The 26,102-nt window shown below is 30.2% G+C and overlaps 5 protein-coding genes across 5 annotated transcripts; 1 reads left to right on the forward strand and 4 right to left on the reverse strand.

Annotated features, from left to right (window-relative positions):
- Window positions 1-326: 326 nt before the first annotated feature.
- HELRODRAFT_183196 (hypothetical protein) lies at window positions 327-2,193 on the forward strand (the record flags this gene model as incomplete). The annotated part of the gene is made up of 5 exons (XM_009012230.1): window positions 327-378; window positions 855-1,079; window positions 1,327-1,560; window positions 1,633-1,832; window positions 2,167-2,193. 5 exons carry the CDS (start codon window positions 327-329, stop codon window positions 2,191-2,193), a joined length of 738 nt encoding a protein of 245 aa, XP_009010478.1.
- A 552-nt stretch (window positions 2,194-2,745) lies between these two features.
- On the reverse strand, window positions 2,746-6,107 carry HELRODRAFT_183197 (hypothetical protein; the record flags this gene model as incomplete). Its single annotated transcript, XM_009012231.1, has 5 exons — window positions 2,746-2,984; window positions 3,198-3,482; window positions 3,856-3,990; window positions 4,583-4,606; window positions 6,011-6,107. The coding sequence occupies 5 exons, from the start codon at window positions 6,105-6,107 to the stop codon at window positions 2,746-2,748; spliced, it is 780 nt and encodes a 259-aa protein (XP_009010479.1).
- A 2,509-nt stretch (window positions 6,108-8,616) lies between these two features.
- Window positions 8,617-13,555, reverse strand: HELRODRAFT_194810 (hypothetical protein). The gene is made up of 12 exons (XM_009012232.1): window positions 13,460-13,555; window positions 12,977-13,073; window positions 12,624-12,702; window positions 12,392-12,469; window positions 12,165-12,322; window positions 11,683-11,811; window positions 11,088-11,243; window positions 10,504-10,651; window positions 10,193-10,364; window positions 9,734-9,886; window positions 8,953-9,075; window positions 8,617-8,753 (listed from the first exon to the last, which is right to left on the reverse strand). Coding segments are annotated over exons 1-12 (1,386 nt in total). The 5' UTR covers window positions 13,551-13,555; the 3' UTR covers window positions 8,617-8,751.
- A 1,001-nt stretch (window positions 13,556-14,556) lies between these two features.
- On the reverse strand, window positions 14,557-18,974 carry HELRODRAFT_194811 (hypothetical protein). Its single transcript, XM_009012233.1, has 12 exons — window positions 18,887-18,974; window positions 18,581-18,680; window positions 18,374-18,452; window positions 18,149-18,226; window positions 17,856-18,019; window positions 17,368-17,496; window positions 16,926-17,081; window positions 16,596-16,743; window positions 16,155-16,326; window positions 15,533-15,682; window positions 15,078-15,203; window positions 14,557-14,787 (listed from the first exon to the last, which is right to left on the reverse strand). The coding sequence occupies exons 1-12, from the start codon at window positions 18,966-18,968 to the stop codon at window positions 14,774-14,776; spliced, it is 1,398 nt and encodes a 465-aa protein (XP_009010481.1). The 5' UTR covers window positions 18,969-18,974; the 3' UTR covers window positions 14,557-14,773.
- Window positions 18,975-20,330: 1,356 nt separating this feature from the next.
- On the reverse strand, window positions 20,331-21,282 carry HELRODRAFT_183200 (hypothetical protein; the record flags this gene model as incomplete). The annotated part of the gene is made up of 4 exons (XM_009012234.1): window positions 20,331-20,468; window positions 20,823-20,897; window positions 21,007-21,101; window positions 21,222-21,282. The coding sequence occupies 4 exons, from the start codon at window positions 21,280-21,282 to the stop codon at window positions 20,331-20,333; spliced, it is 369 nt and encodes a 122-aa protein (XP_009010482.1).
- Window positions 21,283-26,102: the final 4,820 nt, after the last annotated feature.

Raw genomic sequence — 26,102 nt, forward strand, 5'->3', positions numbered from 1 at the left:
TTTTGTCTATAAATATATCTTTTATTATCTGACAAAGTTTTTTAGAATTTTGAGACTAAGAAATATAAAAATTTATCTAAACTTTACTAACTACTAAAATTTTTGTAATAAAAGCGTTATATCTGTACAAAACTTGGAGATTTTAACTCTCTCCAATGAGCGATAGATAATTTTTTATGTTAAAATATTCCTTAATTCGTAAAATTTAATTAAAAATTAATTTATTATATAAAAATAAAAATTAATTAATTTAAAAATAAATTTAATTAAACATTTAAATAAATAAAAAAAAATTTTTTCGAATAATTTCATTAAAACTTCGTGAAATGCGTTTGTTTGTTCTAATAATTTTGGCCTACTCTCAAAACGCTATTGCTGGTTAAATTTAACATTTCAATCACTTTGAATGAATTTGAGTCAGTAAATAAATATATCCAGTGTCAAATTTAAAGTAGATCAGACAGACATGTAGAAAAATGAGAAAAAAAACTTAAATTGTAAATTATATTCTGACTAAAAATAATGTTTGCCAAATTTTTTAAAGGGCCAATCGTGTCTTGCGAATCGTAAAAAATTGATAAAAATTAAGGAGTAGGTAGTAGGAAAATTAGTTAGGCAGTAAGTGCCACCTCTTTTTCCTTGCTCTAGGTCTTTTTTACTTTTAATTCCGACCTTCTATTCAACGTTATATCAACTGCTATTAATAAAAATTTCATTACAAAACAATTTTAAATCCTAATACTTTCTTGAAACCAATTTTAACGTTAATAAAATTATTCTTCTTAGGAAACAACAAAACAGAAATTACGATAAAATATTTCCTAAAGCTAAAATAAATTTTCTTCAAATTTTAGATAAAAATCTAGCTCTCTTAAAGAACTCTACTGGAGATTCAGTGTACATAAACAACAACGTTTGTTTCAACGCTCGCGGGGCCACGGACGGCCGACTAAGCAACGACAGCCACAACTGCGGATGTTTTTTAGGCGGTGGACTGTCTGAAGTGGCGTGGCTGATGGTGGACCTGGAGGCACCATACTTCATAGACAGAATGACTCTTATTACAGATGCATATTCTTGTGAGTTGCTATTGTCAATTATTTATTTGAGTGATTATATATAATAATTAGGCTCAACTACTATCTCGAAATAAAATGCTAATTTAGAGATGCAAGCACCAGTGTTAAATACATGAGCGTGGCCTAAGATAACTTTTTTACAACTTGTTTTATTTATGCCAATTCATTGGTTGATACTGCAGGAATAAAACTGACTTAAAAAATAGTAAATTTACTACATAACTAATTCTCTTTCTAAACAATTCAGTCGGCTACATGTCTCATTTCATAGCCGGAGGCTCAAATGCTGGCAACACCCCTCAGAGAGGAACCTACTACATTTGCAACCAGTACGAATTCTTTATTACTATCTCAGATGCATACACTGTGAAATGTAATGCTAACATACCCGCCCTGAGGTACATTATAATTCAACAGAGAATAAATGCCGGGGCGTCTTTAAACGTTTGTGAGCTGCTTGTCTATGAAGCTAGAAGTAAAGGTTCGTTTGATTATGATATATTAGTGATACTGTGCAGCAAAATTCATGCAACCTCTTTTCAAAATAATTCAGACAGTAAACTATGGAACAGATTGGTAGACCGCAGACTGATCCAGACGGCTCTGTTATCTTTTGAGAAAAAATCTGTAAAGAGTTGTTTGGCACAGTGCAGCCAACTGAAATGCGATTCGGTGAATTACAACCCAAAGTCAGGCTCATGTGAGGTATTTGTACATCCGTTTGGATATTTCAATGGGAGCGTTCCTACTAAGGTTGTTGGCTGGGATTTTTGGAAACTCTTCTACGCTTAATTTGATGATGAAATCTTCTTGTTAACTTGTTGACATTTTTTTTTTTTTTTTTTTTTTTTGAAAAAATTTGTAGTCAGTTATTTCTAGAAAATGTTTACTGTCATATTTTCAAAGAAATGTTCTAGATACTTTGGATATTGCCTTTTTTTATACTTTTTCATAGTAAAAGTTGGTTTTGAATGTAAAATATTACATATTGTTTCTGATTAATTGTTTAATTATAATTTATATTGTTTTAAAAATTTTTCAGGAATATATTAATAATATCATAATTTTTTTCCATTTTTCTTATTAGATAGTCTACTTTTGTGATTTTGCTTAAAATCTATAAACGTGAGAAAACGTAATACTTTATATTTAAACTTATTAAACATTTTCAAACTCTGATTTAATTTTTGTTGAAATTTTATTATTTTAAATAACGAATTAAAATATTCTTTAAAACAAGTTAAATGTGATTTGATTTTTTTTCTTAATTAACAAAAGTTGCAAATGAATAAACTTAACAACCTAACAAAAATCATGCCTTGAAAGTTAGTACATCTATACAATAAGCTTCAAGTTATAAGTATCTTTCTTATCCTTCCCGTGCCTTATCCTTTCAGCACATTGGCGACCATCGACCTCCACAAAACCCCATCTTTACACTTTGTAGCAGTTGAAATGTGGTGATATTCAAAATTGACACAAGGACTTCACGAATGTTATTATAAGTGTATAGATACAATTAAATGGTTTTTAAGTTTAATTCTAATTTTGCAAAAATATTTCGTTTTACTTTAAAACTGTAAAAGATTAACCGATAAATAAGTGTTAAAATATATTGTCAAATCTATCAATTCATTTCAAATTTAAATCTCAAAAATTTTAAAATTCACGCGTAAAACAACTGCCAATAGTCCCAATCCTCAACTTTATTTGGGATGTTAACCTTATAATAGCCAAATGGATGCTGAAATATTTCGCAGGTAGACGTAAAGTTGTTATAATTAACTGCGTCGCAATTGAGTTGCATGCAGTTGATCAGACATGTGTGGACGGAACTTCTGTTGAATAGGTATGGAGTCAGTTGCATCAGCCTGTGATTTGGCAGTTGGTTCCAAAGTTTTGAAGCTGCAATTTTTATTTAGAAATGATTATATATTATTAATTGAATAACTTATTGATTAATTAATTAGTTAATTATTTTTTTTATTTGATAAATAACAGTTTAATCAAATAATTAACACAAAATTGAAAACTTAAAATATTAAAATAAACTCTTGTTCAATATAAACTCAGTTCAAATTTTTGAAAAAGTTAAAAAACCAGCAATTAACTACATACAATTATCTTTGGCTTCGAAGACTTCCAGCTCGCAGATATTCATCAGGGTATCGACATCCCACCTCTGCTGAACTATGACGTATCTAAGAGGCGGGATGTTGGCATTGCATTTCAAGATGGCCAGCTCCCACTTGTACAGATAGGATTCGTATTGATTGCATAGATAGTAGGAACCTCTGCTTGTGGTTTTGTTGTTTGAGCCGCCGGTTAGAAATTGGCGCATGTAATAATCTGGAAAAATTTTGACATTTTTTTCATCTTTAAAAAATTTGACTCTGTCACAATCTGTTAAAACAGGCGGAGTGGTGAGTCATTTATGAACTGTTAATTGTAGATTGTAAGAACTAGCTGAAAATGAATAATTTCTCTTTAAATGTTGTTACATGTAATTTGTGTTTTCCTATATCCAGTTAAATACGTTTGAAGCTGTTGGCAGAGGTAGATCAAAATTCGTTTAAAAAAACTTTCTCAAAAAAATCAAAAAACATTAATTATATTTCAATATTTTGTATCTCTATATTCATCCAACTTACATGAAAACTACCAAAAGGAAAATGACGTTAAAACTCACAGAGATATTTCTCAGGGTATAGAATAATCCTATTGATAAAGTAAGAACTTTCAAGATCGACCATCAACCAACTAATCAAGGACTGACCCCCAGATATGAAACAATGGCCATCGTATCTGTTTAGTGCATAGTTTCCATCCGTTGCCCCGTATTCGCGAAACAGCTGGTGGTTTCCCAACACGTTGTTGGTTGAGGTGTTTTTGTAGAGAGCTAAGTTCTCACCTTCAAATATAGTTGAATGAGAAATTTAAATTTTTTTGATGTTTAATCGTGTAGATGGAAAAATTAATTGTAAATTTTACATCTTTGGTCAATTTTTGTGTTGGTAATTGTTTGAAAATCATGTTTATATATGTATAGGATATACATATTCTACTAAACATGTGGGCATTGTTTTCTATTCTCTCTGAAAAGAAAGTCAAAAAATTATTATGTCATCTCCCACAAAAATGACGATTTTACTGGATCCTATACCGACTAAAGTCTTTAAAGAATATTTGGGTTATTTTATTGTTTTTCTGACTGAAATGGTTAATCTTTCTTTAGTCACAAGTGTTATGCCTCAATCCCAAAAATATGCTGTTACTATTCAGATTTTGAAAAATCTTATTTGGATAAATTTGATGTTGAAAATTTCAGACCGATTTTGAATTTATCTTTTTTGTCCAAAGTTAACACTTGAATAGTACCAATCTTATGCTGCAGTACCAGTCAGGTTATTGTAGTTTTCATTCAACTGAAACTGCGCTTTTAGAAGTTTTTTCTAATTTCTACACAGCAGTAAACTATCAGAAGGTTACTAAGTTATCATTACCTGACATGAGTTCAGCTTTTAACTCTGTTAATCAGCGTATGGATATGTTAATGGATAGACTGAATTATTTGTACCGGGTATCGGTATCAGGCAATGTGTTATAAAGGTTAGATTCATTTTTAACTAGACGAACGCAGCTAGCGAAGTTTTTTAACAATCTGTCTGATGTAGTTGTTCTCAGGTCATGGGGCCAATCCTGTTTCTTTTGTACACAACTGAGGTTATTAATACTGATTGTAGATTTGTTTCAGAATTAGTGAAGATGTCTTCTTTCCAACTGCGCCAGATTAGTCTGATATAAAAGTTTTTAAACAAAGATGCTCTCAAGTCACTGTTGCACGCATTTATTAACACTAGACCGGACTATTGCAACTGTCTTTTATACGGAATATCGGATAAATGGATTTTGGGCACAGAACAAGGTTGCTAAGATTATTGCTGGGTGTTTAAGATTTGACTATGCCTCTCCAATCTTATGGAGTTACATTGGCGGTTTACAAAACAAAGAATCCTGTTCAAGTTGGCAGTAATGGTATTTAAATGCCTAAATGGTCTGGCTTCTAGGTACCTTTCGGGCAAATGTATTAAAATTTCCTCCCTGGAAATTTATGGGCAATTGAGGTCTACCAATTCAAATAAATTATATGTACCGAAAATAAATTTGAAATCTAGTAGCAAAGATTTTGCCGTTTCAGAACGGACGTTTTAGAATAGACTTCCAGATGAACTTCGTCAATCGAGATTAACGCTCTAAGAATTTAAAAGACGCCTAATGACATATCATTTTTATTTATCATTATTATTTTTTTATGAACAGGGAGTGCTGATGAAAATTTTTAAATAAAATTAGCTCTATATAAATTTTAACAATCATAATAATGATGATGATGACAATTCAAATATCTAAATTACTGTAACCACAATTTTAAAACACAACATATAATTATAACTTTAAAAAATTCACTTGTAAATAAGTTCGATAACTAAATACCTGAAAAATGCTTCATAAACATGATGAAGTTAATAAAATCTCTTTCATATATAAATTTTAATGAGGTAATTTTAAAACAACGAACAATGTTTAGGCTGATCAGATCACTTTGTATAAACAGAATTATTCAACAATACCAGAGCCAAACCCATTGTGTTAGCTTGAACGCCATAAAAAAAATCTAACCTGAAGCTGCAACAGCTGTCTGTATCAAAAAAATTAAATAAAAATTCATTTTCAACTACGCGAGGTTTTAAAAAAATGAAGTTCAGTCAAATTCTTCAAAGTTTTCCTGAATATTCTCAATTAAGTTCCAACGAATTTAAACAACAAAACTCTTAATGTTTCAAAATAACAAATAAAATTATCCTTTATAAACTGAAATATTCTACCTTCATCAATTGTGAGTAATAAAAATGTAATAAACTTTTTCAAACCCATCCAGCTGTGACACGCTAACAGCCCATGAACGTATTTGCAAATTTTCAAAAACGTCTCCAACAGACGATAAAGTAAATTCAAAAAGGTAGCCATGGGTAGATACACCAGGACTGAATCCTTCCTACAACTGAAAATTCATTTTTAAAACTATAATTTTTTTAATACGACAACAAAGTATAGTTTAACATAACTAAAAATGCCTTTTGTTGTGATAGACACATTTTAAAACGTTATGGTGAATAATAAAAAAAATTTTTTTTTCCTGGCTACTCGACTGAATGACTAAATTCGTGATTGATGGTAGTACTACCTGTATTTTAATTGTTTGGAAGTTTTTGACGTAGAGAAAAGAATAATTGTTTTCAACAATTTGTGAGTAGAATGAAAAAAATTTTTTCAACAATTTGTGAATGCTTCCCAACAGACAGACAGACAAAACGTCGCCGTAATGCTACAAAAAATTGTATTTATTATTTCCACGATATAATTGTCTATCCTTCGGAAACAGTTTCTCGTCATTTATGTTCTTTAATATTTTAAAAACAAATTTAAAACGCATTTTCTCATAATTGGACATGTTAGTTACTTTAAATTTATCAAAAATAAAAACTAATGGGTTGTTAATTAAATGGGTTTTTAAAAGTAAAAAGTAGCCATAAAATAGATTTTGTAATGAAAATGTATACATGAAGATTGAAAAAGAGTTTATTCAAACATAGTTTTTTATTGTTATCTTTTTTCTTGCTAAAATTTTTTTTGTTTGATAATAAAAGTAACTGAATTCGAATATTATGTTTTTTACTTAATTTGTTCAGAAAAATTGAATTGGATAAGTATTGTACTGCTTTAGCAGTCTCAGTATAGCATTTTGTTTGTTTCGTTTCGTTTCATCGTTTCGTTTCGTTTCCTATAGTTCATATGTACCTCTCAAAATAGCAGTGAACTTTCTGAAAGCTTGGCAGACCTACCTAGAAATGGATAGATGGCATTGCAGTTTGGAGTAGGATGAAAATGCTTAAAAAAGTTGTTCAGCGAGTTAGTACGGTTGGTAGAACTGTCATACTGTCATGCATCACGATGTTGTTTAGAACATATGTTAGAATTAAAACTGTTTTCAATTCTACGCAGGGCTAGACTTAAAATTGGATAGGTATTGGGTAGGCCCTTCCTACTGTCCCTGTATCCTCCAAAAAATGACCCCTACAAGGACCACAACCGAACAAGAAACAATGAAACCGTGCAGCGTGAGTTGTTACATATAAGCCATTAAAAGAGTAATATTCTTTCTTCACGTTTCATGCCCTAAAACTCTTATTAATGCTTTTACAGAAATACTTGATTGGAAATAACAAGAAAAGTAGTAAAAATTACAGTGCTCTTGGTGAGATAGCTGAAACTAAACGCTGACAATTACTGACTCAACATCATCACCAATGTTAGTGTGTTAATTTTTAAAATAAAACTTTAATGTCTAAGTGGAACTTTAATATATAAGCATAAATAAGTGAACAAGTTTTCACTAAAAGCCAATAAAATAATTGTAAGTTATTTAATCTACAAAAGGTTAGCAGTTTTTTTATGGTGCCTAGATCATTTATTAGTATCTAGATAGTTTAGATAGAGTTAAATTTAAAAAAAAGGTATTATATTCAACTTGAGACATATTTGAGTATGTTAATAAAAATGTAATAATTACCGTGAGAGACTACATTTTATCAGTAAGTTAGAGACTACATATTATCTGACATGGGTCTGGAAAAAACTTTATTATTTCATTGTATTATTATGTGACTGTTTGTTTAGTATAATATTTCTAGTTTGAGAGATTTTGTCAGATCTGGATTCAATCTCCCTCCTCGCTGAGAGGTTTTTTGTCTTTATTTTATTTTTATTTTTTTGTAAACAAATTTGCAAAACTATCGATGGAATAATTCTATTAAATTTTTTTTAACGCTTATTTAGTATTTAGTTTTCCTATTTCACAGATCTTTGCCCGAAATATTTTAATAAAGTCATAACGTACAATGGCAAAAATGGCAAAGGGGCAAATATTACTCTGAATAAAAAAGTCGCTTACAGTTCTGAAATGGGCAGTCCTGGAAATGTCTTAGTAAGAGTTGATCATTTATTTCTATCAGATAATAAATCAGGGCCGAATTTACAAGTGTTGTAGAGGCCCCGGACAACAAAAAAGTGGAGCAGCGATATTGGATGTCTCTAATTATTTCATAGAATTTACGATGTAAATTTTTTATTTAACCGTGAAATGGTTTCACAGAAAAATTTGAATTAGTTGAAAATGATCAATTTTTAGTATGGTTGGTTCAAAATTTCTGATCTATAGTACATAGTGCCAAGCACGGCAACTGGATAGATGGATACTAAATGTGATATTCCTTTGTCAGTTCGTTGTGCTTGTGATATTGAATTTTAAGTTAACCGCTTGGTTGAACTTAAAAAAAATTTCTTATTTGAATTAGTTTAAATTTGATCAATCAAATGACGAAAGAAATCTAATGTCAAACGTTTTAAACATGTTCGTTTATACTTTTTTTTACGGAATTTTAAATGAATTCTATTAAAGTTTAAATCAACACGTACGGATGATTTCATAAATGTTTATTCATTTATGACCTCAAATTATATTTCTCAAAAGTTTATTAATAAATAATAGATTTTAATATTTGTAAATTAGACAGGATCTAAGACATGCAAATTCTGTGCTCACTTTCATTTTCTCTGAATAAATTAAAGCAATAAACTCAAATGAATTCATAATAAATATCCAATCACAAATATTTTTGAATAAAAAATTTAATATTAAAAAATTCAGAAAAATAAGACACGATAAAACCTGTAAAGTAAAATGAAAAATAAAACCAAGTGACCGACTAGTAAAAGAATTCTTTGTGAAACTAATTTAGCAAAAAGAACTTACAAACGTATTTCTCACAAGTCTTGCAACATTCGTAGGTTGATTCTTTGCAGCTGGCTACCTTTTTCTTCTCCGTGTTCAAATTTTGTTTACACCAGTCCACAAAGCGATCCTCTAAGCACCAGTCTGTTTATTGAATTATTTCCTTATTATGTATATATATATTTATAGTAGAAAATTATATATATTAGAGCGAATTATTTTAGTTTACGAGAGCAGATTTTTCAAACTAAAAGCTAATTTTCGGACGTTGTTTATTAAATGTAAAAGTTTAATAAATAATCGTAATATAGTCTCTTGCATACTGTTTTTATAGACTAGCAACTCATATGCTTAGAAAATGTTTAATATTTGGTTTTAAGTAAATTCACATGAATATTGTTGTAACTCTTGACATTCGTAACTACAAACACCGATGTTATAACTTTAATGATCTTTATATTTTCAATTTTAATGTTTTAGTTTCAAATGATCTTCAAAGGTTCGTTATTCCGTAGGTTCAAGATTTCCGATAGATGAACACAACCGCTTCAAACGCATAACCAATAATATAGCGCAATTTGATCATTCCCGCGGTTTTAACAATATGTTACTTAATAAAAGTGATCATTTAAATTTAATTTTAGGTTCTCAACTCAATAGAATTCTAGGAGAACTTGTTAGAGACTTATAAACGAATATAACAAGCTAAAATAAATAAAAATAAATATGAAAATAGTCATATTCAAGGTAAAATAAATGAAAATAAATCCAATTTAAAGGTTATCCGAAAAATATTACATACTTGGGTTTTCAGCTCTACAAGCCCAGCAACAATAGCTCTTAACTTCGGTTCTGTTGCAGAAGTTTCGCGGATCCTTCTCCACGTCCTGACATGAGTATCTCTTGTTGCCGATTGGGAATGTTATTTCCGGAGTGTTTCCGTACATGCATGTGTCTGTGTTTGTTTGTTCGTTTGTTTGTTAGTCTGTCTGTATGAATGTATGTGTGTTTGTTTGTTTTTTTGTTTGTTTGATAGTTTATCTGTTTGTTTGTTTGTCTGTTTTTATTGTATTTTGTGCCGTGAAGATGAAAACTTATAAAAAAATCTATCCGCATTACATTTTAAACAAAGCTTTTGATAAAAATATTCTAGCTTGAGTGTGGTACCAAACAATTGTTATCAACTTAAAAAGTTATGTCAATGAAACAAATAATTTTGGAGAATAATCATTGCGAAGTTTTTCATAAAAAAATTTCACACCATTTGCCGCGGGTGCGTTTGGGTTACTGACACACCTTCCAGCAGAGCACCACATCTTGTTTCCGCACGTCGTCCCCGGCAAGCCCTTACCCCCATCGTATGTACACACTTGTCTCTCAACGTCCCAGCATGTGTAGTGGGAGCATATGGATTTGAAATCTCCATTTTCAGGCTGTTCTCAACATGAATGTTTAAAATACTATTTCTGTATGTATTCCACACATATGAGTGAGTTGAGTTTGAAACATAGTAACAATGCTGGAACAAAATTGAAATGTAAATTGAAAAAAGGGTCAAACGAAGCGTCTTACGTTGCAAAACTTGAATGATGGGAGGCCATAGACCAGCTGGCATTGTTCATCTGGTGTGTGGAGTGTCCCTGGCAAATAACTTGCAGGTATGGCGACCTCTTCATAGCTACCAATTACGTTTGACCTCGACAAACAATTTTTACCTTCGCTAAGGGGTTATGCAAATTTGTTAATTCACTGCGAGATTTAATTTATATTCAGGATTTTATTTTCGTTTAAAGTTAATTTCGTTTTTTATGATGCTATATTGCTATATTTCATACATATTCTCTCGTGAAATATTATATCAAATTTGATTGTTGTAATTTTGAAGATAACTTCTGTTTGCGTGTTGTCATACAGCATATATTATTGTAGTGTCATATAGGTATCTCATTATCTTTCACTTTTGAATAAACACAATTTCTACATTTTAAAAAATCATTCATTGAGTAAAATTGTATAATGTAGAAGACCGATTTTTAGGGAATTAATTTAGGGAATACATTAAAAATTAATAAGGTTCAAACGTCAACTTGAATAAAACAGAAAATAAATTCCAAAATAGTCTACAAAATATTTTTATGATTAACACCAAGACTAACTTTTCAAGTTTGAGAGCTAATTTCTCCAAATCTACTTTAGAGCAAAAGGAGAACTTGTCGTAATTATTTTTGTCGTATTCATCGCGAGACGGACTCATCAGATAGTTATCAGTCCCGCGGCAGTTGTTCTGATACCCGTCATGTCCTGACCCTAATCTGGTTAAATTAAATGCAAAATTTAGAAAAATGTTCACCAGATTTTTGAAAAGTATAAGCGTTGCCGACTCTAGAAACTTTCCAACAAAGGAAAGGGCTTTCGAAAAAATGAAAATTTTCACGCTTTCCTGACAAGACAGTACTTGCGAAAAACATCTAGATACTAATAGAAAGCAGTGAAATCAAATTTGGAAAATGAACCTAAAGAAAAGAAATTTGATCATGGAAATGGAAATGAAGAGAAATAGGTGGAATAAAGGTCTTATGTAGTTAAAGGTACTTGTTCCGTCGTTAACCGAAATTTCTACACTCACATGAACAATTTCGAGTTATTTAACGTTGAACGAGCGAGTTTACAGAAACAGAAAGAATTTCCCCAAGAACAAATAAAATGGAGAAGAGCGAGCAATATAACAGTATATATAATTTTGTTGCTTACATGTGCGCCATTTCGTGTGCAGCTGTAAACGTGGTGGTTTCCAGGACAGTGTTTCGTACGATACCCAAACTAAAGGGGGTGCACGCTCCTTCGGTGTTTGCCAGCCCGTGGAAAGTGCCAGACGAGTAACTAGAAGAAGAAGAATAAACAAAAAAAATATTATTGATCTTCCGTTTGTAATTTTAAAGAGAGGAAAATAAATTGTTAGCACGGGGAAGAATTAGAAAAAAAACCACTAAATCTGATTTTTTATACTTCATGAACAATCTTGAAGAAATTGTCAACAAATATAATCAAACACATCATTTAAATTTTATTGATCAGTTATAATAATTATTATATATAATTGAATTTTGTTAAATTATTGAAAAAATGAACCCATTCGGATTGAGACTTAAACGTGGTTTTAAAATTAAAATCATGACGTTTTGTTAATTATTAACAATAAAAAAATTTCTGGGTGACATCAAATAGCAAAAAACCTTGTAAAAGCAATCGCCAGATCAAATTTCAACGAGCTCAGCTTCGGGTTTGAAGGTCTGTTGGCATTCCACTTACCAAATTCTTTGAGAGCTTTGTCAATGTTGAATTCGTGTTCACCAGTTTTGTGGTTCTCTATGAAATATGACTCTTCTGCCGTCTAAATAATTGTTAAATGGTTTTATAAACGTAAATTTTTGGTCCAGTACAGTTTTTAATTCAACTTCACCTCGCAAATGTAGTACCCGACGATTTTAACTGAATAAGTATATCGTATTCCACTGATTCCTTGGTACAGTTTGTTTACCTGTAAGGAATAATTACCATTGCTTTCATAGTAAAGTTATTTACATGTAAAGAATAATTATAAAGACAAATTTGCCAATTTAAACAAAAATCTTTTTCAATTTTGGCAAACTTTTGTTCAATGTATGTTGAGAATGTTTTGAGTAAAATTTAACCCCTTGAGCAATAGCTCCAAAATGGTAGCGAAGATGTTGTATGGCTGTTTCTCTGTTGTTTTTGTTGACACTTAGCCATCTTGAATAAGAAAAATTTAAATAAATGATTAACTTTTTAGTTAGAAAATTATTGTAAAGTTGTTAATATTAATATCACGTCAGGAACTATTTCAAATACAAATTTATGTAATTGGCACTAGCTGTGACAAATTTTTGTCGAAGAATCATCTCGAATACAGATGAATATTTAGAAAATATTAATTCGTCTTGATGTTTTATCTAAAACGTGATTTCAAATACAAAACAGAATCTTTAGAAGGAATAAATTTTCAAAAAGTAAAATAAATTCTTACAGTTTGTATAGAGAATAGTCAATGATGTACAAAGCTTCGACTAGGAGATCACCACCGGCCCGCTTTAGACGAGAGTTTTCACTAGTTTCAACCACATCTTGCGTTTGTTGAATCAAAAAGATATTAATTCGTAATAAAAAATTTACTTTATTTTCATTTTTAATTGTCGGTTTTCGTCAAAGTTTTATAAGTACCAGGGTATAAAATGATTATATTGTTGTGTAAAATATGGATGCGAATGTATGGATGAATAAATGAGTGAATGAATAAAATTATCAATTGTTTGAGCTGTTTTAGAAAATCAGATTGAACAAACATAATTGTAAGGAGTGAATGAATTGAAATTACATGGAAACCAACAGAGAAGAGATTAAAATGCGTTAGACTATTACAAAACTATGTTAACAAATAGGTATACAGCGTTAAAAATAAGGATTACATTGTTAGCGATCAAATTTTAAACTATTTCCAATAGAAACTCACAATTTTCAGTTTCTCCGCTATACTCTGGAATTCCACAAACCAAAGTAGAACCGCAAATAACCGAAAATGCAGCAATCAAAATCAAACGCATTCTGAACGTTCGAAGCGTTTGAAAGAAGAAGCTGACGGTTCATTGCAGGCAGTCCTCGCCTAATTTAAATGCAACCTTGAATCGATATAATGCGAAACAACGCTCCAGACGCTAGGCAAATACTACGCAGAGATAAAATACAACTGTTTATTTAAGGAAAATTGTATGATAATATGTTTTTGAATTTAGTCGGTAAAATGTTCTTTTTAAGAATTACATGTTGTTTAATGCATTATATTTCGGTTTTATTTCATTATATAATTAATCCCAGTCAAAAGTGCTTGTAGTGCTTGTCTAGTGAGTTAAGCGTGCTGGTTGAAACGATACATCCACATGTGAATCACTTGAAAAATATGAAATTATTACTTTTAAAATTAAAAATTTCGAATTTTTTTCTACGGGTGGATGATTTGAAAAAAAGAGGAAAAAATTGCAGAGTGCTGCAAATGTGTGGTTCGGATGTAATTCTATATCCTACAAAAATATACCCCCGCCCATTTTTTTCTCGAATGGAATACGTGCTTATTTCAGAGTAGAAACAAAAAATTCTGATTTCTTTTTTTATTAACTTCTATTCATTTGTGTAATTAGCAACGAGTTGGGTAACAGCTCCAGAAAATGTATAGAGTTTGTTGTCTGTGGCTATTAAGTAAGTCTACTGAGTTTTATTTTATAGATTTAAATTAAAATTAAATATTATTCAATCGTTTAGAACAATATGGGAAACAAAATTTAATGATTGATATTATTACAAGTAAATATTCTATTGAATCGTATGATGATGTAATGGTTTATACCTCTGAAACAAGTGCTAGAAAGAGAATAACTTTTAACCGTTAGTCTTCGACCTTTAAAACCTTAAAAGTTTTAAAGATGAAATTGTGTAGAAAGTAAACGCTTTTTGTATTAACAACGAGAATCATGGCACATATAATGCCAATGAAGTGAAACATTTCTTGTGTTTATTTTTTAAATGGGTTTAAGTTAGTGAGAATAAAACAATCCGAAACAGTTGTTTATTACAAAACCATTCCTAAATGAATGTTCTAAAAAATTATTTTAAATAATAATTTTAAATTTTTGAAAACAATTAGTCAATTCTACAATCAATGAAATAAATGTTCATAATTTTTATATTCTTCGAATGTGAAATTTTGAATTTCTCATCATAGCATAGAGTTGGACGGTAGGATGAAAATAGATGGATGGCCCATGGAATCATTTCAATTTTTCTTCTCTTAAAAATTAAAAAATTCATTATGAATTAAAAATATTCAAATAAATTTATAAATAAAAGAATGAAAGAACGAACCAATAAATAACTAATCCTACACACAAATGAATGAATACAGGAATTAATGAATAGAGGAACGAACAAATGAATAAATTAAATTAAACTAATTGTTATCATTATCAGTAAAACATTAAAAAACGAATACTACTTTAATATTTATTAATTAAAAATTAAACATTTTAATAGGAAAAAAATCAAAAAATTTTATTTTAAAAACCCAAAAAAGTACATACTCAAATATTTGTAACAGGTATTGCAGCACATTTCAGCAGCATACTCCGGGCATAATCTCTGTTTGTCACTTTCATTTCTCAAGTTTCTTTGACACCATTCGTGTTGAGGGTCCGATGCGCAGACACCTGTGATTGGTCGTTGATTTTTGTGGCGTTAAATTTAAAATTCAATTTAAATTTTGCGACTTTTGTGTTGAAAATATTAATAGCTTACATTCTACTGGGCTGTATCAATTACTATTTTTAACAAGTTTGAAAAATTATTGTAACTTTTGGAAGATTCCAAAAATTCTTGAAATCTAGATATTTCAATGAATTTTCAACTTTTTTAAACTTCGAAATAAACTATTTTTGAATTTGTAAAAAAAAAACACAATAATGACAGTTAAAAAGTTCTGCTCTAATGTGAAAAGAAGGAAGAACAGAGCGAACAAAAACATGAGACGGTGACAAACCTGAAGCTGTGTTAGGGCAAGTTTTACAGCAGAATGACCTAACGCCCGGAATGTTGCAGCCTTTTAGGTTCGACTGGAAATTTTTACATGAGTAGAGTCTACCGTCGTTGGCTTTGAATTCACCGGTGAAATCTCCAAACATGCACGGATCTGTTGTTTAGTTTGTGTGTGTGCGTGCGTGCGTGTGTGTGTGTGTGCGTGCGTGTGTGTATGTGTGTGTGTGTGTGTGCGTGTGTGTGTGTGTGTGTGCGCGCGTGGTGTAATCGAGTCTATCAGCAGATATCAGCATTGAAGTTCACTTTTGAAAATAATATAGAAATTGATCTTTTGAAACTTTAAAACAGTTACACCTACTTCGTCAACGTAGAACATTAGGCTTAACTATTTATACAGATCCATGAGAAAGAATAAGTTTGATAAAAACATATTTCAGACATGCACATCAACATGAACTGCTGTTTATGTTTATAACAATTCAATTACATATAACTGAATGTTTTACTACAAAATGAAAATTATCACATTTTACATTTTTCCAAAATTTTCAAGAATACTAAACTTTTACAATGTGCTAAAACCTCAAAAAAATCTTTCTTAAATTCTCCCCCCCCCCAAAAAAAACCTTTCTTTTCAGAAGCTTTGTCATCACTGACGCACTTATCACCAATGCACCACATCTTGTCACCACACGGAGTTCCTGGCATCGCCTTTCCCCCGTCGTACGAGCAAAACTGCTTTTCATTATCGTAGCAGGTAAATTTGGAACATATCGAGGAATAGTTTCCGTCTGTTGGCTAATGTTTTTTTTTCTCACAAAGTTGAATGAATTTAACCAGTTTTATGTTCTACGCTATGAACTTAGCGATTCTTAGCGATTCTTAGCGAACTTAGCAAGTATTGTTAGTGAAGAAGCGTTTAATCAGCTTGATATAATGAATTGTTTGTGGTGGAAAAATCTGAGATGAAATCGAATTTAAAAAATTGAATCTTTTTATGGAAAATGTACTTATGACAATGACATATGGACAAATTGACAATTTTAACTTATTAAAAGGTGACTAACATTACAGAATTTGTACTTGGAGTTTCCATACATCAAGTGGCATTGTGCATCTGGCGAGTGAATTGTCCCCGGTAGATAACTTGCTGGCACTTCTATATCTTCGTGCTTGTCGTTCAAGTCAGTTTTCAACATACAGTTCCTTTTCTCGCTTAGACGTTTGAAAGATATTGTTTAGTTGAGGATAAATTTCATTGTTTGAAATTATCAGACGTAGAAGATTCGTTGATACATTAATAACTATAGACTCGACTGCACCTTTACTTTTATAATTAAATCAGTTTCAGAATTCTTAAACAAAACTTAAAATACATACAACTGAAAAAAATCAACCTATCCAATTGTGTGACATAGTCGTCTAATTCTTTTTTCGAACACGGAGAGAATTGGGTGTAGTTGTTCCTATCGTATGTGTCACTACTGCCACTCATCAAGTAGTTGTCCTTGCGGAAGCAAGTGTTCTGGTACCCGTCATGACCTGCTCCTAAACTGAAGGAAGTTCATTTTGTTAAATTATTTGAAGAAAAAAATATGCTTTATAGGTTACAGAAGTTTAATTTTTTAAATATTTGACAAGAAAGTATTCAAATTTAAATTTGTAAAAACAAAACACTTTCATCTTTAAAAGTTTTGATATAAATTTCAGTAGCTAGAAACCATTGTAAACATTTAAGCATATATCAATTATTAATTTATACTTTAAAAGTTTCTGCCAATCTTGATGGGAATGATTTGTGAATAAATAATTTGTGTGGACTTTTTCCTAATTGCTTACATGTGACCAATTTCATGAGCCGCGGTGAATGTGGTCGTCAGCTGACCCAAATTTCTTACAATTCCGACACCTCCAGTTGTACATGCGGCCTTCGGGTAAGCCAGACCACGCATTAAACCTGAAGAGTAACTGAAAATCAAATGAAACCATTTTAAAAGTAAATTATTTTGTTCAAGAAAGTGTTTTTTTGAATAATCACCTATAAAATAGTGCACGCTATGTATATGAATATTTGATTACATTATACACTAGAAACCGTTATTACAATTTTCCCGGCAAGTTGATCCCGGCTACACCCGCACACACCAGGATCAAACATAACAGGTTTGAGTTTAGTGGAATTATCTTTAGACAAACCAAGAAAAAAACGTTCCAAAAATCGTAAGCTGGGATAAAATAAAAGATTTTCAAGAATTTTTACTCATAGTTAAATGTAATTTTTATTTTAATTTTTCAAATTTATATGAAAAAAAAAAACAAAACACCACCTCGTAAAAACAATTGCGAGGTCAAATTTCGGTAGAACGACATTGCTCTGTTTTGACTCCAAACGCTCCCCATTCCATTTTGAGAGTTGAAGGAGTGCCGCGTCTATGTTGAACTCGGTCTCTCGAGTCTTGTACCGCTCGATGAAATCCGAGTCGGATGGTGTCTAGAAGATTTTTAAAACTTTTCGAACAAAATTCATTTAAAAATTTATTTTAAATACTTAGTTTAGATTGTCTAATTATTTTTAATTTCTTAATTTTTGAGATTCCATTTTTTTCCAAAATTTTCTAACCTGGCAGATATAATACCCGACCATTTTAACTGAGTACTTGTATTTCATACCATCATTCCCTTGATATACACGATCGATCTAGCAATAATTACAACAATTTACTTTCAAAGAGTAAAATATATCAATAATAGACTAGAGTCCAACTAAAAATAGCTTTCATTTGGAATTAAACTCATTGGCAAAGCAAAAATTGTTAAACAAAAAGCTGTTTTAATGTCTACTTACTCCTTGTGCAATTGTAGCAAAGTGGTATCGAATCGACTCTATGGCCTTATCTTTATTGTTTTGGTAGTAAGTCATCCAGCTTGACAGGTTGATCGAATTTTTCAAATTTAAAAAAGTGATTTTATTTTATAAGAAATCATTCCGAAAACAAATTTTGATTATGAAATTGCAGAATTAAACAACAAAAAGTCAATTTTAAATGATTACAGTCTGTAGATGGAATAATCGAGTATGAACAAGGTTTCCACCACGAGCTCTGGAACTCCTCCATCATCTCTCTTGAAACGTGGATTGACATTGTTAGAACCTTTACAATAATGATTTAAGTTGAAAATTTATCTAAAAATTTAAAGTTAATATAAGATTAAATAAAAAAAATTGTTTAATAAAACATTAATTCGATTAGTTGTTTGATTATTCGTTCGTTTAATCATTCGTTTGGTCATTCATATTTCAAATTAAACAGGAAAATTTTGAAAAAGTCTTTAAAATTTTAAGAAAAACCAGACTCACTTTCAGCCAAATATTCAGAATTGGCGTATATTTCAAGCAGGAAACTTATGAAGATAACACAAAATACGTTCACTAGACGCATATTGTTAAGTTAGTTGGTTGTTCAAGCAGAGATATGCTTTTTGCTATGGCTTGTTTAAATATATACGAATAATAAATCAATTAAAAGCGTTACGATATTTTCTGACGCAAACAAAGCTCATTTGACTGAAACTGTTTACATAGTGAGCCAACTTTTTCTCATTTTTACTAAATAATTATCAGTATAGCAGTATTTTTTTTTAGAAGGAAGTAATATTTCTGATGATCCTGACATTTTCTCTCTGGAATATTACTAATATTTTAGCCTGATTGAGAAAGATTAATGTTTTAGTATATTTTTTTAAACATTTCCACGATCATTGTAAAAATCTGTATGTAATTTTGAATCATCATTTTTTTTTCGAAAAATGCTATTATTTTTCATAACGACAAAAAACGCTATTTAAATAATGTCTGAGCAGCAAGAGGCGCTCTGTGCTTTATAACGCGTGGTTTAGATTTTTTTACAAATTTTACCTACCTAGATACTATTTTTTTTTTATTTTAGTTTTTCACTGAATAATTTAGCAAACTTTTGCAAAATCTTACTCTCAATTGGAATCCACGGACCATGATGGCAAGGTAATTTATATAATTTATATTGTGTGGTATGTAAAAATGCAATAATGGATAACTATAAGCAATTTGTTTTATGCCTTGGAAAATATTCATAAATGGAGAATGAATTTCGTGTATTATCATTTTTAAACATTATTTCCTAAAAAAGTCATCTAGTTTTGTCAATTATCCCTGATAGTTTTTAAATTTTTTTTTTCAAACGAAAATTTTCCTCTTTGAAAGATTCTATAGCATGGAAAATTTAGAGTGAATTTTTATTGGACACATTTTTCAAATCCATCTTAATGTGTCAACAATAGCGATAAAACATTTTGCTCAATTCATATCAGATCATGTTGATTCGTACGTTGGTAAATATTTTAGATTTACTGGGTTTTTAATTCATCGTAAAGAGAAGTTCCATCAAAAAAGTTTAAACCATATCAGAAATTTAGGTGAATTCATTTTGTTTCCAAATACCTTTAAAAAAAACTTGTGAAACAAACTCAAAATATCAAATTATATTATTTAAAATGATCTGTCAATTTTTTTATCTTTAAATAATTAAATAGATTGAAGTCTTAATCAATCTGATGTTTTTCACGATATTCAAGGATCTCGATAGAATGAAACCATTATACGTACTGCAAATAAATAGAATTAAAAGTTACATTAGAAAAATACAAAAAATAAAAAAATTATACATAATTAATAAATAATTAGTAAAATAATCGTTAGAGCGCCTGCTAAAAGCAATATGAATATCATTAACATGATCTTGTGTGAAAAAATGTAACAATGAAATTCAGTATACCGTGATTTTATCACAGACAACGTAGTCAACACCATCAATCATTGTATGAACGCAGTATATAGGGCAAATCCACTGGCCAGTGAACAGCTCTAGGGTGTAACCAAAGTTTTCTACTCTGAATTTGCCACTCTGAAATTTTAAAAATGAAAAAAAAATTTGTGATGGTTTTTTTAATGATTTTTTTGGTCGGTTGCATGGAAAGAACTCTTAGTAAAAGCCTTTTTTTCTACTTTTTCAAAGAGAATTTGATCTTTACATTATTGGTTTTTCTAAATTTTTATGCTTGTGGCAAAACTTTTGTTGAAAATCTTGACGAAAATCTTTACGTCCTCATACTAAAACTTGATTTTTCATCTTACCCTAACTAAATAAGTTCTTTGTGGAGTGATGGGGTGGGTTTCAAACTAGAGCCTTTCCCTTCAACTATGCCTCTAGGGCTAGTAAATATTTTATACGAATTCATTTAAATAAATATTTTTTTACCCAAACGATTTTTTTCCCTGGTTCATCAGAAACTTGGCCTTCGATCTGTGTATTTCTCTTGCCCTCATAGATGCACTGACGTTTGGGGAGAAAGATAAAAAGAGAGTTATTGGAAAAATTGTTTGAAAAAGTTAGAAAGAGATTGAAATTGTAAGTGTTTCTGTAATTTTAAATAGCGCAGAACCTTGCCAGAGTCTTGTCTCGTCAAAGGCAGATCCATCTTTTCAGTCTTTCCTTCCTTGTTCAACTTCAACGTGTACTTGAATGATTTCGGACACTCTAAGACGGTCAATTAATAAGTAATAAACACTTTTTTTGCAATAATTGTAAAAAATATTTGATAATAATATTAAAATTTTAAATGTTTATCGAAATATTAGTAAAAAAATAATGTCGAACTTATCTCTCCATAACATATCTTCAACAGGCAAACCACCATCAGAAAGTAAAGAGATCTCATTGTGGAAAGTTAATTAATTAAATTTAACCAATCTATAAAAAAAATTAATTGGTTTCAATTAATTAAGTATTATTCTGCCACAAACGAACGTTGATTGTTTAGTACAAGGGTATATATATATATATATATATATATATATAGAGAGAGAGAGAGAGAGAGATTCATAGCGTGGCTTAAATGGCTCAGAATCTAAATTGCTCACAAAACACGCACTAATTAATCGAAATTTCTGTAATTTAACACGGTCGAAACGATTGACAAACAAATAATTCGAGAGTTTTTATTATCTTCTCGTTTGTAATGTTTGAAAAACTGAAAACATGCTGAAATGTGATTTATTAGAGATTAACTGTCAGAGAAAGATTCATTTTTACGAAAAATAATTATACACTGAGATTGTTTTCTAAATTTTCAAATGAAAAATCACGTCATCACGTTCAAGTCATTACATTTACAGACATGCAGACGCTCTTATTAAAAAGTTTTTATTATTAGGAAATTTGTAATTCGATTTTGCAGTATTCTGAAAACTTTCACTTAAATGTATATATGAAAATGCAGTCTAAAATAATTAGAAATTTTATTATTAATTTGAATAAATTGGATAATAGCAAAAAATAATTGTTCGAAAAATTGAAAAACTTAGTTACAAACTCAACAAAGAGGAAAATGCGTTTTTTTCATCCAATTACAATTACCTATTCATTGCCTTCATTCAAGCTTTCACCTTCAAAAGTTCATTTCGTTAATTGTTGCTAAAATTTTTCAAAAACCCATGAGTTTGCCATCAAATTAGAGATTGTTGTCAAACAAAATACAATTTTATGAAAAAAGATTATACAGTTTTTATACCTGTGAAAAAATTGAATACAAAAATAAGTTGCGTGTCTGCAATGTATGTTTGTTGTATGTCTTTGTATGCCTCAACTTACCCAATCATTACAATTAAGCCAACAGCAATCAGTGTTTTATATGTATGTACATGTGTATGTATGCATGTAATAATTTAATAAATTATATAAGAAATGTATTTACATCATGAAATTTATGTTCTCTATCTATAAACAGTTTCTGTTGATATTTTTAATGTGATTATAATTATCTATGTAACATTATTTTTTAGTTAACTACCTTTTGTTTTATTATCTGTTAACAACTAACAATATTTAATATTAACCACAAAACTCTGAACATATTTGTCTAGGTGGCTGTGGTAGATGAGCCCATTAGGGGCTCCATCACATTCATCCTGTCTCTTATTTATTATCTGTAATTTTGAGGAGCAAATAAAATTTCGTTTCGTTTCGTTTCATATGTATTTGTATGCATGCATGCACGCATGTATGTATGTATGCATTTATGTATGTTTTTGTATGTTTGTGTATTGAATTGTGAATTGTTGACATCAATAAAAAACTCTATTTAATGTATGTGAATCATTATTATGGGTGCTTAGCAACAGTATACTAACTATACTAAAATGAATTCAACAACCGCCTACGGACTCCCATGTAAAGGTTTATCAAGTTGAATACCAACGTAATCGAGATCACTCCTTTCTTCAGAAAAATGAAAATATGTGTATCTCCATCATTTCATTTCTTTTTTATATATTATGCTCACAATCAATTTAATCAAATCATTCACATCTGTATCTAGAGTTCATTGATTTAATGCTATTTATTGATTTTTGATTGTAAAATACCCTAATATACATTCTTGACGACTGAGCTACTCATACTAAATTGAAATTTGACCAACGGATTCTGCATATTTTTATATATATATAATTTTTGTTTCCATTTCGTTTCAATTATTTTTATTATTATTTTGAATACTATATATATTTATTTATTTATAAATATAAATATATATATATATATATATATATATATATATATATATTTATTATATAACTTTATTATAAAACCAAAAGTAATCAGTGTTACATATGTACGCGCGAGGTTCAAATTCAAAATATTTTGACACCACATACCTCACTTAACTTTAATTGTGTAATTTAATTCAAATGTAAAGATATAAAAATATAATTACATTAAATAACTATTTATTTATTTATTTTTGTGTGAATATAACATTTGCTAGAGTTTATTTTATAGGAATCGAATGTAATGTTTATACCGGCTAATTCACCATCGTATATTTCAACATTTTTTACTATTAGAATGACGTCATTTCCGCCGGTAATTTCGCGACAAAGTGTCAATCCTATTTTAATAATTTTTTTGCCATTGTGTGTGTGTGTATGTATCTGTGTGTGTGTGTGTGTATGTGTCTGAACCGGATGTTTGATCATACGAAAGTTTATATAACATAACCGTCATTCAAATCATACCTATATACTTGTAGACTTGGAGAAAGAGAGAGAGAGAGAGAGAGAGAGAGAGAGAGAGAGAGAGAGAGAGAGAGAGTAATGATGTTGCATTGACATAAAGCTGTCTTCATTCAGTTAATAACGTGATCTTACATGACAAGTCGTTTGAATAAATTATTAAACTAAACTAAATTTATTGCTGAGTAGGGCTGAAAAATCTTTATAATTATTGCAGTATAGATAAATTTCATTATATTTCTCTTCAGTTCTTGCCAAGTAGGTTGTTTTTTCAAAAAATTTTGTTTGATTAGTTGGTAAATTTTTAATTTTAAAATAAATTTTTTGGATACGCAAACTTTTTACCGCAGTTTTATTTCATTCATATTTGTCAATCAGTCCCTCTCTCTAGGTATCTTTGTTCAATTAAAAACCTTTCAATTATTAGTAAAAATATTCAATTTTATTTCAATTTAACTCGCTAAAAAATACCCATACTAATTCTATATAGTATACTATGATAACATAACCCTAACACTCCCATACTACTGAAATACTAGATTCAAAATTTTAACACGTATAAGTACCTATATATAACGGTATGTAAGCTTTTTCAAAAAAATTTTATTTTTTATTTTTTTATTTTTCCAAACATTTTTTATTTTTTTTATTTTTCAAAAACTTTCATATGTTTTGACGTGCTGCATGTCATACGCTGGGATCTCCATGCATTCGAACCCACATACTTCAGCATCAGTGCCAGTCACTATAACCGTTAGGCCATCGTGCCAAACAGTCATTTATTCAATCGTTCGTTCATTCATTCGTTTGTTCATTCGTTCGTTTGTTCGTTCATTCGTTCGTTCATTCATTCATTCATTCATTCTTTCATCCATTCATTCATTCATCCATCCATTCATAATTCATTCACCAACCTACGCCTTTATATTCATAGAACGTGGGTATAATTAATTTGAAATTATTGTCTAACTTAATTGCCCAATTAATACACTAATAATAACTAACTCCTTAATGATTCAAAGAATTTTCTGCCGACTTGAAAATGAAGAAGCTGGGCCTAATTGCTAATGCTCAAATTTTACTATATATGGCTTGGCTTGTTGACTCTATGGTTTCTTGTTAGTATTATTTTTTACCTAATTTTTATGCATTTTTGTGTATTTGATTTGCAATACGAATTCATTCGCCACATCCTAAGATGAAATTCTTGCGTTGTTTTTATGAAGTTTTTAAAGTTTCATCTCAAACCTAAATTAAATGGACATGCCTGCTTCTAAATTTGCAGGAGTGTATACCAGCCACACCCACTCATACGCACTCTCACACACTCACACACACATACGCACATATGCGCATGCACACACATACATACACACACACAGCTTATATAAATAATCATGTCTGAATCAACCGCATCATAAACTTTGCGTATGATTGACTTTGATTTCTCTGGCATTTCAATACGGATGTTGTAACACAAAAACTATGACGCCAATGGATAAATTTGTTAAACTTGACTGTTTCAGTTGCTCTAGAAGAGGTTATTAACAGCGTAAAACACTGAATAGTTTAGTTAGAAAAGTTTCGTAGTTTTAAGAGTGAAGATAACTAAACTGAAATAATTATTATCTGTCTGACGTTTAATACAACAATTAAAAAGTCGCTTGCCTGTGTGTTGTTGTAGACGCCGAAATGTTGCTAGTACTCTACCCGGATGTAAGATGAAGCTAACCTACTATCAGTGTACGTGTGCGTGTGCGTGCGTGCGTGCGTGCTTGTGTGTGTATGTTTCTTTGTTTGTGTGGGTGTGTGTATGTGTGTGTGTGTGTATCTGTGAACGTTTATGTGTTATTGCCTAAAAGTGTATGTATTTATGGATATACATTATGTGTGTGTGTGCGTGTTTATGTGTGTATGTGTGTTTGTCTGTGTGTATCTGTGTATACGTTTATGTGTCATTACGTGTGTGTTTGAATTTGAGTTTGTTTGTGTACGTGATGAGTATTTATTTACAAGTAGAATGTGTGTACGTACGTGATAATATGTGAGCGTGTGTGTGTTTACGTGTGTGTGTTTGTATGTGTGTATGTAAGTGTGTGTGTGGGTTTTCCTATAAATTTTGTACCATTATTCGTTTAGGTAGATAAGAAAATTGACAGAGTGTGGATTAAATTGGTTGATGATAAAAAAATTAATTAATAAAAGCAACCGACTAGATACAAATGTAACTTCTATTAATGGTAATATTATCTAACTTTTTTGAATAAAAAAAAAATTTTTTTTTGTCGCAGGCGTAGCAAAAGATCCGCAGAGGACGAAGGTAAAATTTATGATCAGATTTCATACCACACTAACACATACACACAGACACACACACGTATATATAGTTTATGTATTTGTGTGTGTGTGTAAGTATGGCTGTTTGTTTCTCTCTCTCTCTCTCTCTCTCTCTCTCTCTCTCTCTCTC

The sequence above is a fragment of the Helobdella robusta genome, assembly GCF_000326865.2.
Source record: "Helobdella robusta unplaced genomic scaffold HELROscaffold_101, whole genome shotgun sequence".
In the NCBI taxonomy this organism is placed as follows: domain Eukaryota; kingdom Metazoa; phylum Annelida; class Clitellata; order Rhynchobdellida; family Glossiphoniidae; genus Helobdella; species Helobdella robusta.